The sequence below is a fragment of the Leucopleurus acutus genome (genome assembly GCF_964270905.1).
Source record: "Leucopleurus acutus genome assembly, chromosome: 16".
Classification (NCBI taxonomy): domain Eukaryota; kingdom Metazoa; phylum Chordata; class Mammalia; order Artiodactyla; family Delphinidae; genus Leucopleurus; species Leucopleurus acutus.
Genome location: NC_139158.1, coordinates 69,394,201 through 69,410,725, shown reverse-complemented (window position 1 = coordinate 69,410,725; position 16,525 = coordinate 69,394,201). Strand labels below are relative to the sequence as shown.

The window sequence follows — 16,525 nt, the reverse complement described above, 5'->3', positions numbered from 1 at the left end:
AGACCTTGACTGGCTCAAGTTCACCTTAGGCGGCAGTGCTTTACTTTGGCTGCGTATAGAATCACCTGGAGAGCCTTTTAAAACTACTGAAGTCCTTGCTGCACTCGAGACCCATTGGCTCATACTCTGGGAGTAGTTCTCAAGGATTGGTGTGTTTTAATTTATATTTTTTTGTGTGGTACGTGGGCCTCTCACTGTTGTGGCCTCTCGCATTGCGGAGGCCAGGCTCCAGACGCGCAGGCTCAGCAGCCATGGCTCACGGGCCCAGCCGCTCTGCGGCATGTGGGATCGTCCTGGACCAGGGCACGAACCCGTGTGCCCTGCATCGGCAGGTGGACTCTCAACCACTGCGCCACCAGGGAAGCCCAGGATTGGTGTGTTTTAAAAACTCCCTCTGCAGTTCCCATTTGCACCCAGAGTGGAGAACCACGGTCCTATAGCCTATACTTTTCTACCCACTTGGGTTTTTCTTTCTTTCTCTGCTGTGTGCCTACTTTCACTAATGTGCATTAACGATGGCCTGCCTATACCTGCCCTCCCTCTGCTCTGAGCCAGTTTCTCTAGAAGCCACAGAATTGCTTGGAATTGCTGCATTGTTTTGTATTCTGTTTTAGTCCTGAAGGGCAAGGCCCTTCTAAGCCCAGTCTACAGCAGTTCCACAGCAAGTCACTCCACTGCTGCTGTGTTAGACGGTCACCCGGTTATTGAAACACTTTAACGCTTGATGGTTTGCTGGTTCTGTGCTTGTCTCACAATTTGTGTGTCTTTGGATAGTTCCTACTTACACTGTAAATGGGCCACAATGGAAGAACTCGAAAAGGATCCTCGCATCGCACAGAAGATCAAGCGATTTAGGAATAAACAAGCCCAGATGAAGCACATTTTTACTGAGGTGAAGCAATGTTTACTAATTTGATCACTGCTTTTCTTGCAGTATTAAATACCGGGTTTAAGTTTCTTAAAATTGAAGTCCTGTGTAGATCTATTGCTCAGGTGCCTGCTGATTTGTGACAAGATTTGTCCAGATTTAAGCCAAAGAAAACAAATTATCCACCAAGGAATAAGGATCAAACCTTATAAACTGATAACTCATAAGAACGTGCATCTAGGTCACGTTCTAGGGCAGAATGTACACACAGAAGGAATGTGCACACAGTTCTTTCATTTCCTCCTCTCCCCTCCCCAAAAGGGCAATTCCAAGAAGACTTAAAGTTTGGGTGTAAAAAATAAAAACAAAGCTAAAATGTTAGAAAATAAGTAAATAAATATATCAACTTGGGTATTTCTAAGTATGGTACCTACAGCAAGAGGAAGGATTGATGGATTTGGATATCAAAACATCTGTAGTGCCTGTAAGTTAGACAATACCACAAATAAATCTTTGAGTAAGTACATAATGTACATAGACGTATTCCCTAATTACGTACATGCACACATACATACAAGGCATACATTCTTCTTATTCCAGTATGGAAACCTTATTTATATTTGCATACACACATGCATGATACACATACATATACACATGACAATTAGCTTTAATGATAAGAAATGCTCTTATAGTTCAAAAAGAAAAATACAAAATCCCAAATAGAAAAAAATGGACAAATTAATGGGGAATTCAGAAAAGAGGGGAAAATTACTTATCAACCATACAAAAATGTAGTCAGTTTCACTAGCAGTCAAAGAAATGCAAATTAAAATGGGAATCTTCTAGTTTTCACTTATCAAATATTTGAAGGTTTTAAACATAAGTATTTTCCACTGCTGGTGAAGGTGTAGGGAAGAGACGCTGTCGTCCTCACTGGTTGGGAGCATAACTTAGGATGACCTATCAGGAACGCAGGATGACAACAGACATCACATGTCTCAATATTTGCCTATCCTTTGTCCCAGCGGTTCTGTTTCCACCATTTATTTTAAGGAAGCTATCAAGTCTTTGTGCAAAGACTTAGCTATGATAAACAGTTGTTTGTATTGGTGAAAAATTGAAAACAAACAAAATGTATTGGTGAAAAATTGAAAACAAACAAAATGTTAGTTAATAGACACTTGTTAAGTTATGATACATCCCACAGAATGCAGTACTGTGCAGCTAGTAAAAATGATATTGGAGGACAATTATTAACGTCATAGGAAGAGGCTTAGTGATGTTAACTATTGTTAGTTGAAAATGTCAAGCTCTTATATGAGACAGTTCCATTTTTGGGGGGTACAAGAGAGAAGAATCACCATAATAATGCATAGAAAATGTCTGAGTGTATGTGAAAATGATGACGTAATTTTCTCCATTAGATGGGATTGTGGTGATTTCTATTTTCTTTAACAGATTTTATACAGATAACTTATGAAGAAAACAATAAAAATTATTTTTTAAATGTAGTCACAAATACTAGACCTTAAGAGTGCACCGAGATGCCATCAAATTTTAGCAGATTGCTGCACATTCTTACCACTTCATTGTTCATGCTGTACTCCTTTTCCACAAATGACGAAAAACTATTTTAGGATAACGTCAATAAGTGTTCTTTTTGTCCCAATATGGAGTCCTTTTTCTTTAGCCTTAACGTTTGGCCCCAGGCCTCTCCAGGATTGTTGTAAAGCCTGTGAGAATGGTGTTTTATGGCATTGTTCCTCTGTAGAGAATTGGAAAGGAAGGACTAGAATTGGAAAAACCATCCTGAAGCCCTGTTGGATACTCTCCCTCGGTTCCTGGAACTTCTTATTCACGCCTCTATTTTAGCGAGCATTTGCAGGGTAGTGACTTGTTTACGTGTCTGTGTCTTCCATTTTGAGCCTTCCTCGTGGTACTTCCTATCTGTGGTACTAGGCGCAGGGTCAGCGCTCAGTCACCACGTGTTTGTGCCCAGGTAAGGGAGGAGGGTTTTCTATGCCACTCCTGCTCCAGACCCTTCAGCACTTCCTGTTGTCTTGGAATAAAGTCCAAACTACTTAATGTAGCTTACAAAGCCCCATGAATCTGGTTTCTGATTTATTCCCAAGGGAATGATTTTTTCCCCCTTGCTTGGGAATAGAAAATTGTGTTAGGATGTGTAGAAATACTGTAATGGGAATTCATACCCTTGGGGAAGGAAAGCCTTTTGAGAAGATTGGAGGCCGTCATGAAAGGAACGAGGAGTGAGAGTGGAGAGTAGTTGCTGTAACGCTACCTTCAGTCTTGACCTCGTCAACATTTTTGTTAATAACTTGCGTAAATGATATTCTTATGAAATAAATAATAACCTAGTTTTGAATAGAGCTTCTTCATACCCATTATTTCCAGCCGCTTTATGAGGTAGCCAGGGGCGCGTGTGAAGGAGAGTGGGGTTGGAAAGGCTGTGAGTTCCCACGCCCCACAGGGCTGGAGGCCTATGAGACCCTGACTCCTCAACACCAGACCCAGTGCTGGGAGAATAAATGACAGAATCAAAGTTCAGGTTTACCTGGACAGGCGAGGATGAATGAAATAATGAAAATGGCAATAAGTAAATAATGGCAATAAGTAAATGTAATGTCACACATTGGTATAAAGATCTTTACAACTTTGGAGTGGGGAAAATGACCTGATAGCAGTTTGCCTTGGGCAAATTGCAGTAGCTCCTTCAGACTCAGTATCCTCCGTTTATGTAAATCAGTACTAATACTATCACCCTCACAGACTACCTGGGAGGATTAAATGACACAGTGTTGATAGAAGTGCTAAGCATGGTGCCCGACCCATAGTCACTATTCCACAAAGGTAAGCTCTGCATCACCAAGGGATCTAGAAATGTGGCATCTGAAGAACATTGAACACCTGCGGTTAGGGAGGTGTTCCGATAGGGACGAATCAACTTGGTTACTGCTGCTCTAGAGGAAGCAGTTCACACCAATGAGTCAGTTACAGGAGGAAAATTAGGCTGTAATTTAATAGTAATAATGATAAAGATCATGATGCTACTACTGAACAGGCAGAAGTAAAGCTGTCTTGGCCGTGGGTCAGGTCTCAGAGGGCAATAAATTCCTGAACACGGGGATAATTGAATCCGAGGGTGGATTTGCAGGGATGCTGTAAAAAAAAGTGTTCCTGCGTTGATTGGAAGATGAAACTAGACAGCTCCTAAAGTGCCTTCTAGCTTAGGGGGTAATAAGAACATTCCTACACTTCAGGAGGAGGGCTTCTGGGCAAGAAAGACCCGGGTAAATGTTCTGATTCACGTGGCTTTGCAACCTTGGTCACGGTACTTATTTAACCTCTCTGAGTCAGTTTTCTCATCTGTAAAGATAATTACGACACCTGCTACTCCATAAAGTAGCTTATAGGCTAAAATGAAAGCACTGGACACACATTAAATATTTCTAAATCTTATTATTTTGTAAGTACGCTTTTTTTTTTTGAAGCGTAGTGTGTTTAACAGTAAGCAGTCCTAAGGGTACAGCTCAGTGAATTTTTGCAAAATAAACACTCCTGTGTAACCAGCACCTAGATCAGGAAATAAAACATTATCAGTACCCCTGAAGCTCCTTCCATGCCTCCTTCCAGTATTAACTGTTATTATTATTGGTATTAAGAAGAAAAACAAACTGTAATTCTGGATTTCCGAGGGATATCTCTGGAAACCCTCTTTGTGCTGATTTTTGCTCAGTACTGTAATGACCAACAGGAAAATCTCACCCTGGTGGGGCAACCTGTAAGGTGGGGTCGTTTCTTTAGATTCAGTCCTGAAGAGGAGGATTTGGGGACAGTAAAGAAATGTCGGTGAGGTGACTTATTTTCAAGCGAACCTTTTCATTCTGTGTTTCCCGCCCAGTGGGGCCCAGTTGGGGGGGGGGTCACTTAAAACACTGGATGCTGGGTTGGAGGGTTGGGGGACACTTCTTAGCTCTTCTTTTTTGTTTGCCTTAGCCTGACGAAGACTTGTTCAACCCAGACTACGTGGAGGTTGATCGCATCTTGGAGGTGGCCCACACCAAGGATGCAGAAACCGGAGAGGTGGGTATTTTGCTGTTTCGACTCTTACAAAGTGTCTTTGCTGCTTGCCGAAGATATTTTGCACGTTTCGTTAGCATGTGGTCCTTGTTCTCGTGGCATTCGCGTGCTGTATTGTAGGGAGGTTTTCATAGGTCTGTCAGTGTAGGACTGATTCCTGTAATGTAGTAGAAAGAATGTTAAGTGTCTCTCCCATTTCCCACTAGGAAGTGACGCATTACCTGGTGAAGTGGTGCTCACTGCCTTACGAAGAAAGTACATGGGAACTGGAGGAAGATGTGGATCCTGCGAAAGTTAAAGAATTCGAATCTCTGCAAGTTCTCCCTGAAGTTAAGCATGTGGTAATGTACCCATGTCACTGTTCGGCACCTCTTGTAACATGTGATTTTAGGAGCTTGGCAATCCTGGGTGTCCCCTGGGCTGTTCTCCTGAGTGGTTTCTGTGGTGTCTTATCGTTGGTCACTGCCATTGAAACTGCGGTTCAGGGTGTGTTTCTCCCACATCACACTTTGCTAGCACTCAGGTCAGCTTTACATCCAGCTCTACTTTGAGGTATGTGACATTTCAGAAGCTTGGCTATGAGCTTTGATTTCTTGGTGTATGGCTGTCAGATGGAGTCAGTAAGATAGAAGGTAAGAAATGCCTGGCTTGGGAAAGAAGCTCAGTAAGTTGTTAGCATCTCTCTTGTTCCTGTTTCTTATCCCTTGCTCCATTGGTGATCTCTTTTCTTCAGTTTTATCCTTTGCCTTTACTCAAGTGGAATATTCTTACAGGGAAGAACTGTCCTTTCTCTATAGATCGCTGGGACTTTGCAGAGAAAACATAGGTTTTCAGTACGTTTTTGTTGAATTGGTTTGTTTTTCTGATTCTGGATTATTACCACCAAGCTGCAAAAATGTCAGAGGAGGCAGAATTGGGATAGAGCCCAGTTAAGATGTGACTAACTTGGGAAAAGAATCAGAGCTGTGAAAGAATATAACTATAGACTGGAATGATCATTTTCTATTTTTTTTAAATCACGATTTTTATATGAAAAACTCTTATGCAGTTCCTTATTGTTGTTTTTATATATATCACTGGGAAAGTTGGGACTTCAAAGGCAAGACTTTGACACTGAACTTAGATCCCTGTCGGAGTCCATCTAAAAGCAGTTTTGCTTTTGTTTCTTGGCTCTGAAGGGTATAGAGGTATCTTGAGATGCGGAACTGTGATTAGAAACCTGTGTATTTTAGTGTTTGTCTACATGATTGATTAATGAATTTTTCTCTCAACCCTCTCCTATAACAGTTGTCCATTTAAAATTCAACTTGTTGGTCATTTACTAAGCACCTGCTCTAGGTTGATTCTTGTGTGGGACAGAGTAAGAAAGTAGGTCCAGGCCCTGCCCCAGGAGTTCACAGGCTGACGGAAGAAGCATGTGTGTGCAGGACAAATATGGCACCAGGCTAGTTGGGGCATGTGGCCCAAAGCAGAAGCAAACCAGTGGGGGAGCAGAGAGTCGAGAGAATTTCATTGTGAAGCTAGTTCTAAGTTATCATCTAGAAGTAATCAAGATTCTTACTCTCTCAGCCTGAATCCCACTTATTTCTTCAGACTGACTACCTGCGCTTGGCGAGAATATGAATGCAAGTGTTTTCAGTCAGTTTCCCTTTTCCTTTCCTTCTTTGCTGTTGTGATGCTCCGGTCCTCCTCATCTCTCAGTGAACTATGAGATCATTTCACACCTGTCTCTTTTGGTTTCTAATTTATTTGTTCTCTCATTTAGAAGGAATGTTTTGAAATTTTTCTCATCCTAAATCGGAATGGTAGCTCAAAATATAATTAAAGTTGTCTTTTTATGTTCTAAGAGAAGGGCTGGCTCCAAATGATACTTTAACTGAATAATTTTTTTTTTTTAAGGGATCTTATCCTGGGCTTTGAAGTTTAGAGATAACCCTACCAGTCTTGATGAATAGGACATTCCATCGCTAAAAGCTTTTTGGTAAAAAATTGGTCACATGTAGGTCAGATATGGAATTTTGGGAGAGCAAGAAATGAGTGTCAGTAACGATTGTGCAAAGAGAGTAGCAGTCATTTAATAGTCAAGACCCACCTTGGAGACTCCAAGAATCAGTTCTCTTCTGAATTTAATAGTAGCCACTAAAGGTTGTGGGGCCTTGGGGTGAGTTACTTGCTGTAGTCTGTACCACTTAGGAGCCAACCGGACTAGGCATCGGGAATTTCTAGCTGATTTCAAGCCTTATCCTTAGATGGCTGGTCATGTTAATGGTGATGTAAAACTAAAACCTTTAGCACTGGAGAAAGAGGGAAAACCCAGAGGAGTGACTGGGTTAGAGCGTGATGCCTCTACATCAGGAGCGCTACCAAGGCAGCAAAGTAGAAATCTGCAATGCTAGGAGTGAGCCACTTCAGTCGCTAGAGATGAGGAACATTCCAGGAAGTCTCCCCATAGTATCTAGTAGAGTAGAGTGCCATTAAAATGAGTTACATGGACTTCGGGGATCCAGGCTGAATGATTCCTATAGGTTGAGAAGAATGTAATTTCTTTAAGGGAACAGAGCAAGAGAGTTTCTATAGGAATATCTTTGCTTAAGAGCTTTCTCTTTAAAATTAATTTTTTGACATAATAAATTATTTTCCCCTTTATTTCTAAAAACACCTTTGCCTATGTGCTGATAGTAATATTCAACAGAGTTCTATTTCAAGGGGCTTAGCCTAACTACAGCTATAGTAATTTTGTAGGTAAGTTGTGGTATGTAAGTTTCTGAAAGACCACACTTTCAGTGGTCTGAACAGATTGGACAGATTACACTTATCTCCAAATATCAGTGATATGAAATGATTGGGGATATTTTATTAAATTTCACAAGTGGAAGGCTTCGTTTTAGTTAATGGCATATTTCAGGAGTAAACTTTATTGTAATACTCCAAAGTAGAACTACCAAAGACTACAATTGCTGTTAGAAAAGCTAAATCTCAAAACTCTCATTTATATAACTATAGGCATAGCTAAAAGGTTTTATTTTTAAGACCTTGAAGTGTCAACTTAGGGGCTCAATTTGTCTAGAAGCAAAATAATCAAGTCTATGTCCAAATAATATAAATAAACAAAATTTTTAGGTGGGAAGACTTAATACCTAAAAATTAAAATTAAAATTTTCCCCAGATTAATCAAAATTCCAATAGAATTTTAAGGGAACTTGAAATTGATTCTACAGTTATACAGAATACTAAATAGGACAGAATAGCCAAGACATTTTTGAAAAATAATTCCCCATCAGATATAAAGCTGTAGTAATTCAAAAGTGTGGTTCTATTGCAATAAGAGACAGTGCAGTAGGACAGAGTGAAGACTCTAGATAAAGCTCCCTGGATATATTAGAACTTATATGATAAAAATGCCATTTCATATCAATAAAGATCAATTACATTTAGAAATTGGTGTTTCATATGGGAAAATAAAATAAGATTGCTATTATGTTCATGGTGAATTTAAAGAATTTACAGTTTTGATTATATAGGCTTTGGGCTTTACTCTAGAAACTAATCAAGAAAATATTTGACCCAGTGTATTTTCCTGAGCTGATACCACAAGGACAAACAACAACAACAAAAATTCTGTCTATAGAAAACTAAAAAACCTGACTAATACTGGCTTGTAGGGAAATTAAAATGTAAGTGGGAGTGATTTCTAAGAGTCTCAATAAAGCAATATAATACTTATCAAGATTTTAGGTAGGTCTGTTTCTCTTCTTCATTAATTGCTTGCAAATTTTATAGAGGTGTTCTTAGTTTAATCTGCTGAAATCTAGAAAATACAGGACTGGCTCATTAATCAGAAGATAGTAGCTGCAGTTTGCAGCCAGCTGTAGGACAGCGTTTGAGATTTACCGCCTTCCCCATCATTGCCCTGTGTCCCTCTGCACATTTTGCTCCTGAAGCATCATTCTCTGTGTCTTGTGCTCTCTGCTCTCCTTCCCTAGGAGCGACCTGCCTCAGACTCCTGGCAGAAACTTGAGAAGTCTCGAGAGTATAAGAACAGTAACCAGCTCCGGGAGTACCAGCTGGAGGGGATGAACTGGCTTCTTTTTAACTGGTATAACAGGTGCGGAACCAGAGCCGGTCCTGTCTTCAGGGATGATGTTTCTACCAGATGTTTGTGCCTGGAAGGAGATTGTGGGCTTAGCCCGCATGGAGTAGCAATAGCAGAGCGGCAAGGGAGTGCGTCGGAGCCGCTGGTTTGGTGGTGATCTTTGCACATCAGGCATACCAGGACTTTATTTTTTATGTCAGATTTGGTTTGGTTTGGTTTGGTTTGGTTTCTCCAACCAAGAGGAATGATCTTTAGACATCACTGACTTTGTCCTTTTTTTTTCTTTGCCAGTCTAACCAAAAGGTTGGGCTCAACCTAGATGAAACAAAACCCAAAAGATCCTTTAAAACTGTTTTTTATCTCCCAGTCTTCAGCAAAAGTTGGCTCTAAAGGGGAATGGATCTGGATTCTAGCCCCGACTCTGCTACTTGTTTATGAGCCATGGGTGGCCTAGACTTGTAATACTCAGTTTTCAACTCTGTGCTTTAGTTCCTATCAGAATGTAAATGAAACAGATGAAATTTGAGAAAGATGAGTTGAGATTTTCTTAACATTCTAGAGTGTACCCCCGGTGTTGATTTTTACAGACAATATGTAGTGGAACAACACACCAAGCTGGAACTCTGGAGACCTGTGTTCTAGCCTTGTCTCTGCCACCTGTTCACAGTGTGAGTCAGGGCACAGTTCACTCAGACACTCCAGGTCTGGGGTTGCCCACCTGTACAGTCAGGAGCAAGACCGGACAGGGGCCACACTCTTCAGGGGTCACACTCTTCCAGGGTCACAGCTGTGTGCAGTCCATGATTCTGGATCACCACAAGAGACCAGCGTTTTTAACTCTTGATACGGAACTTAGTATGTGGGTTAAAAGTTTGTCCTTTGATAACGCAAGTAATAGACAATGAGAATCATGCAACTTATGTTGCTGTTTTTGCCTTGGCTTCCATGAAGTTTGTCAGGTAGAGAAACTGGCTTAGATTTGAGGCATTTTTTTTTTCTCCTTGTTTCAGTATTATTTTAATTTTTGGTATTTTTAGTTTATATTTAAATGGACCTATTTCACGTATTTTCTCACAAGTTGCAATAGTTCCTTTTTGGAAGTAGGCAGGGTGTGAACAATGATAATAGAAACTTGCTTCCGTTGTATCTCTGGAAAATGCTGATAAAACTTCACTGATGACCTTACAGGTCAAGGTACGCTTCTGAAGTATCTTTTTATTTATAACCAACCTCTGCCTCTTTCCTATATTGATGATGAAATATCTGTGTTTCTTACTCTGCAGAAAAAACTGCATTTTGGCTGATGAGATGGGCCTAGGGAAAACCATCCAGTCCATCACATTCCTTTCAGAAATATTCCTCAGGGGAATCCACGGCCCTTTCCTCATCATTGCCCCGCTCTCCACCATCACTAACTGGGAGCGGGAGTTCCGGACATGGACAGAGATGAACGCCATCGTGTACCACGGCAGCCAGATCAGCAGGCAGATGATCCAGCAGTATGAGATGGTGTACCGAGATGCACAGGTGAGCCCTCCACCCGTCACAAAGACCTGGGGACAGCTTTCTGATGTCATGGTTCAAAAGAGCCTCGTCTTCCAGAGTTTAATGCCCTGCATTGGGTTACTGTTGGCTTACTCTGCAGAGTCACATGTTTATTGCGGTAGATTTCTTACTCCTTCCTGGTAATTTAATTTGTGATAAAACACAGAATTGGAGGGCATGCTTTCCACTCTGACACATACCAGAGGCTCTTTAGGACACGGAAAGCTTGGCTTCTTGGTTGGCTTACGAAGTTGCTTTTACATGCAGAAGGTTTTATCTGAGTTGTTACGTGCTCAGTGAAGAAAGTGAGCGGAGGAATTCGTGTACAAAGGAAGGATTCTCAGCCAGGGAGTTTGGAGAGAGAGAGAAGGTTAACAGATTTGACGTGGAAAGATGAAGAGAAAACAAATGGTTAAAGGCACAGTAGAATTTTTTAAGACATTTTTGCTTTTGAACATCTCACTTTGCTGAGTATCCTTGTATGTTTGTTCGGAGCACTGGTTTTTATAAATAAGGTGAAAATTAAATGAACTCAGAGGAAAGGCAGCGCTCACCCCAGAGGTTTCACAAACAGCAGGAGGAGACACTGAGAAGAAATTTAAGATGTGCTGTAACGTGAAGCTCTGCTTTTTAAAGCGATGGTAGCACTAAGATAAGCTGAAAGACAAAGGTGTGTCCTGCCTGGTAGCACTTGTCCTGGGTGAATCAGGATCATGATGTCGAATCTGTTCTAGAACCCAAGTTACAAGGTGAAATTAATTTTACTTGCAAAGTAGCAAAGAGGGTTTCCTTGGGCATTCCAGCTATGCATAGACCAGCTTCTGGCTGGGAATGTGTGAATCAGCACCCATCTGCTTTCCTTATCATGACAAGTAAATAAATAAAAAGCTTCCTTTTCGGCCTTCCACATGGCTCCTCTGTCTCACTTTTGTGAGGGTACATGCTCTCTTGCTTTTGTTTCATTGATGTAATGGGGTCTCTCTCTTGTCTAAATAGCTGGTTCATTGTCGTATTCTCTCTCTTCTCAACTGAAGAAGAAGTGCTTATTGGCTCTCACCTAGATCCTAGCATTTATAGTGTTGCCTCCTCTAACCCAACCGGTAACCCAGTAGCTGGATTCTCTGGCCCTGTGTAAAGCTTTGTCTTTGCTTCTGTCATCTCAGGGAAACCCACTGTCGGGAGTCTTCAAGTTCCATGTCGTCATTACAACGTTTGAGATGATCCTGGCAGACTGCCCAGAGCTGAAGAAGATTCACTGGAGCTGTGTGATCATTGATGAAGCCCACAGATTGAAGAATAGGAACTGCAAACTTCTGGAGGGCCTGAAGCTCATGGCCCTGGTGAGAGTTGGCAGGCTCTTTGCATAAACACAGGCCCCTTCTGTTCACAGTAGAGGAAGCATTCTTTAGCCATCTGCATGCAGCTTACTTGCGCACAGTCTGCTCACCCTAGATTTTCTTTTTGCCCACCATGGCTCTGATCGTGCAGGAAGCAAATTTTTTTCGTTATGAACTGGGTCAACAATTTGGCCTTTGCCACAGACTGATTCCCAGAGGGACCCAGGGAAATCTTAAATACCATGAAATTTGTGACCTGGAAATGTAAGATGTTTTGGCTTGTTTCCAGGTCCCTGAATGATCTGGTACCAAAGGTGATGGCCTTCAGCATTACTCCTTGGCACAGTGCCCAGTCTGTGGCAGGCAGGCCCTCCATTATATCAAATGAATGAATGGATGAATGAATGGGTGCTTTAACTAACGTGAAATTGCTCCTGGGCTCAGGGATGTGAAAGGAAGGTTGATCTGGTTATTGATGTTGAGTCACATGTTATAAGACTATAGTCACATGTTATAGTCTTATTCTGTAGAGTCACATGTTTTATAACCAGCCTCTGCCTCTTTCCTATATTGATGATGAAGTATCATCATCTGGCAAAACAGAATTGCCACCAATAAAGCCCAGAATGCCCTGGCATCATTTTCCCACCAAAACCTGCTGCTTTGGTGGTTCAGACCCCGTTCATCCCGTGCTGTGAATCCATGCAGGAACACAAGGTGCTGCTCACAGGGACGCCCTTGCAGAACTCGGTGGAGGAGCTCTTCAGTCTGCTCAACTTCCTGGAGCCGTCACAGTTTCCTTCAGAGACTGCTTTCTTGGAGGAGTTTGGAGATCTGAAAACAGAGGAGCAGGTAAATAGGAGCCTGAAGGATTTGAGGAGACAATGTGGTAATGACCCTCACCATCAAGGGAAAAACAAGTCACCATGGGGACAGGAGTTAGCAAGTTCTCACATCTCTCGTAAAATGAGCATTGCCTCCTTTATTTCATTTGTTTATGTTGAAGAGGATAAACTGATTATTAGCAGTTCTTATAACTCCAAAGGATAAATGAATCAACATCCAAAATGCCTTATATCCGGCCCCCTGCCTTCACTGATCTCATATGTAAGTTCAGTGATTTTGTTCATAGCTCTGGCCTCAGGGACTTTCTTCCCTCCTCCTCTGCCTTCTTATCCTTCATCCCTCCTCCATCACCTTCAACATGTTTCCAGGCTCATTTTCTTGAGTGCAACAAAATACACAGGTAGTGAGGAAAAGAAGGCAGGTGTATATACCAGAGTAGTGGGCAAGTCCAGTTTTGTCCAAATCAACCTAATGTCCTGTTTTCAAAGATCTGGTTCTGCGTCTAGCTTATTAGACTCAAAGCTGTTTCAAAACAAACCAATCTATCTACTACGGGTAGAAATCTCAACTGGACATTGCAGAAATAAGGCAGGCAAGTTTAAATGCTGTAAGAGGAACAGTTAATAGAACTGAGGACTTTTAAAGGCGAGAAAGGTCACATCTGTTTGGAAATTAGGAACGGCTTCATGGAGAAAGTATAATTTGAGAATAGACTTTTAAGGGTGGGTAAGTTTTCAGTAGGCAGAGAGAGAGAGATGATGACTGCTTTGCATAGGAAAAAAATAATCATCATCAGCCGTGGAATTTATTCAGTAGTTGGGAATCATCTGGGTTGAGCTGGAAACAGGATGGATGAATTGAGGAGTATGAAGCCGGAGGAGTTTAGCGATATATTGTGGGAAGATCTTGAAAGACAGGTTGAAGGGTTTGGTAAGCATTAGAGAAGCAGTGCAGGGCTTTGATTGCAGGAATAATTAGTTCTGCTAAATTAATCTAGCAATGGTGTGAGAGTGGGTTGGGGCCGAGAATTTGGGAACTGAGAAGGTTTGGGAATTTCACTAACAGAGAAATCAAGAGTACACTCTGTGGTCCCAGTCTGTTTGTTTCTTCTTCTGTGGCGAGTCAGACTTTGAGAGCAGTGAATAATCAAACTTAATTCCACTTCTCGACATTTGCAGTATCTATTGATCTTTCAAAAGCCAGCTCCAACCCTCTCTCCATTTGTGGACCATTAGAAATGCATCCTCTTCTCCCATTGCACTTATTTTGTGGTATGCATTTTTTCTTCTTCCTAGACAATGATCTCCTTGAGGACAAGGCCCACATCTTCTGCAAAGTTGTGTTTGTTGTATTGACCAGCACAGTGTCTGGCATGTAGTATACTCTAGATGATTCAAGGTATGAACCAAGTGAAGGGCAAAAGCTGAATCCAGCATGTGGCAGATTGGCATTTGTCCCTGTCTTTAACGATTACCTAGCTGTGTCTCTCCTCTTTGGGTTCTTACATAGTAATTCCTTATCCATTTGGGGGATTACATTCCTAAGTACCATGATTGCTAAAACAAAGCATTCATTAAATGGATTAGATTTAAGATTGGGGTTAGTTAGGAGCAAACCACAAAAACGGCACCAACTGTCTATATATCTGGTTATAAAGTAAAGCATATTCATCATTGTTTAAAACCTGCTCCAGGAAGTAACTCTTCTAAATCACTCTCTGTAAATCACTTTATATTTCATCAGGAAGCATTGGTACAGCCCACAATTTATTTCTGCAGAATGTACCCCTTCTGAAATTTTTGAACAGCTCTTTATGACTTGAAACTTGATCTTTTGCACTTGCCTTTTCTCTTATTTTCCCACCAGGATTAATCTTACTGGTATCATGTTTTAGCTCAGGGTGAACTCAGGTGCCTTGACTTTGAATCCCTTCTCTGCCCTCTTCTTGGGAGAGTGAGCAAGTCCCTGCGCCAGTGCGGTCAAGTGCGTAGAGATCTGCTGTCCAGGCCTGGACCGTTAGGAGAAGAACAGACAAATCATAGCAAAGCATATGATCAGGCTCAAAGTGCCCCTGAGATGACAGCTTGCATGATGGAGTGGGAGGTGTTACCTTACCACATTAATGCTCTACATAGTGCTACCCCCAAACTTGTTTGCTGCTGTCGTTATTTAGATGTAGGAGGAATCCATTTCCAGATTGCCTCTGCTTCTTTTTCTTTTTTTAATTTGATGTAAATGACAACAACATTATATTAGTTTCGGATATATGGCATGATGATGCAGTATATGTAGTATATATTATAAAGTGATCACCACAATAAATCTAGTTAACATCCATCACCATACATACGTAAATTCTTTTTTCTAGTGATGAGAGGTCTTAAGGTCTACTCTCTTAGCAACTTTCAAATATACAATATAGTATTACTAACTAGAGTCACCTTGCTGCACATTACATCCCCAGGACTTATTTATTTTATAACTGGAAGTTTGTACCTTTTGACCCCCTTCATCCATGTTGCCCACCCCCAGATTCCGTCTGCCTCTCACTTTGTTCTTTCAGCATCTTCCCTTTGTAAGGTATCACTTGTACCTTCTGACGTGGCTTAAAATATTCCTCAGGTAATTGCTGCACAAGTGTGCGTGTGAGAGAGAGAGGTTTGTTTTCTCCATCCAGAAGAGGTCCTGTCTTTGTATCTTTCTCCCTTTTTATCTTGTAAGGTTGCCACATAGGTTCTCAGTAATTACTTGCGAATTTAAAACCAGATCCCTTTTTTCCCTTCAGTCCTATTATAAGCTCGTCATGTTCGGGGATCAGGCATGATCTTTCATTTAATCTGCTGCCACAGTACTATGATTAGATGCTGAAGAGATTGTAGTGAATGTTGGAATACCCCAGTAACGGTTATTGAATCGGGATTGGGGCAGGTGAACAGGTCTCATTTTCCTGGACAGGTGAAGAAACTGCAGTCTATCCTCAAACCAATGATGCTTCGGCGGCTGAAAGATGACGTGGAAAAGAACCTTGCTCCCAAACAAGAGACAATCATCGAAGTAGAGCTGACCAATATCCAGAAGAAGTACTACCGTGCCATCCTGGAGAAGAACTTTTCCTTCCTGACCAAGGGGGCCAATCAGCACAACATGCCCAATCTCATCAACACCATGATGGAGCTGAGGAAGTGCTGTAACCACCCCTACCTGATCAACGGTGAGTGGGGGACATGGGGCAGGCATCTTGATCGCCAACAGTCTAATGTTATCAAGTTCCCATGGAATGTCAGGGTGTGTATTCTGACCTTTTTACAGAGTATTAAACTGAGGTTCAAAGAGGTTGATGGATCTGCCTAAGCAGTCTGGCCAGTGAGTATACAGAGCCCTGTTTTGAGCCTACATCTACCAATTCTCTGCCCATCAGAAGGTGAATATCAGTTGTCAGCCTGCTGTCCTTTGTGTACCTGTGGTCTAGTCCACACTTTCCACTTGGTGCAGGGAGATGTGTTACTTCATTGAAAAAATGATCATGGTGCAATGAGATTAAAACTCTCTGCAGATAAATTAACAGTTAACTATACTGAGTAGAGAACGTGTTGGAAGGTTTTTTTTTATTATTTTACAATAAAACTTCTTATAAAATTTTAAATCAAAATATGGCTTGGATTTACTGATCCCAAGCTTTTATGGTACGAGAGGTGTGTCTTTTTGTCAGCTTTCTCTGAAGGTTTCTTCACTTGC

General features: G+C 41.4%; 1 protein-coding gene across 3 annotated transcripts in view; it reads left to right on the top strand.

Annotated features, from left to right (window-relative positions):
• Positions 1 to 16,525, top strand: part of CHD6 (chromodomain helicase DNA binding protein 6) — a 211,663-nt gene that overhangs the window by 114,403 nt on the left and 80,735 nt on the right. For all 3 annotated transcript variants that reach the window (XM_082857422.1, XM_082857423.1, XM_082857421.1), the window contains 8 exons: positions 775 to 892; positions 4,886 to 4,972; positions 5,176 to 5,310; positions 8,953 to 9,074; positions 10,346 to 10,589; positions 11,771 to 11,947; positions 12,653 to 12,796; positions 15,746 to 16,001. In XM_082857422.1, the coding sequence (XP_082713548.1) occupies positions 775 to 892; positions 4,886 to 4,972; positions 5,176 to 5,310; positions 8,953 to 9,074; positions 10,346 to 10,589; positions 11,771 to 11,947; positions 12,653 to 12,796; positions 15,746 to 16,001 (1,283 nt within the window). The remainder of the gene's footprint in view (positions 1 to 774; positions 893 to 4,885; positions 4,973 to 5,175; positions 5,311 to 8,952; positions 9,075 to 10,345; positions 10,590 to 11,770; positions 11,948 to 12,652; positions 12,797 to 15,745; positions 16,002 to 16,525) is intronic.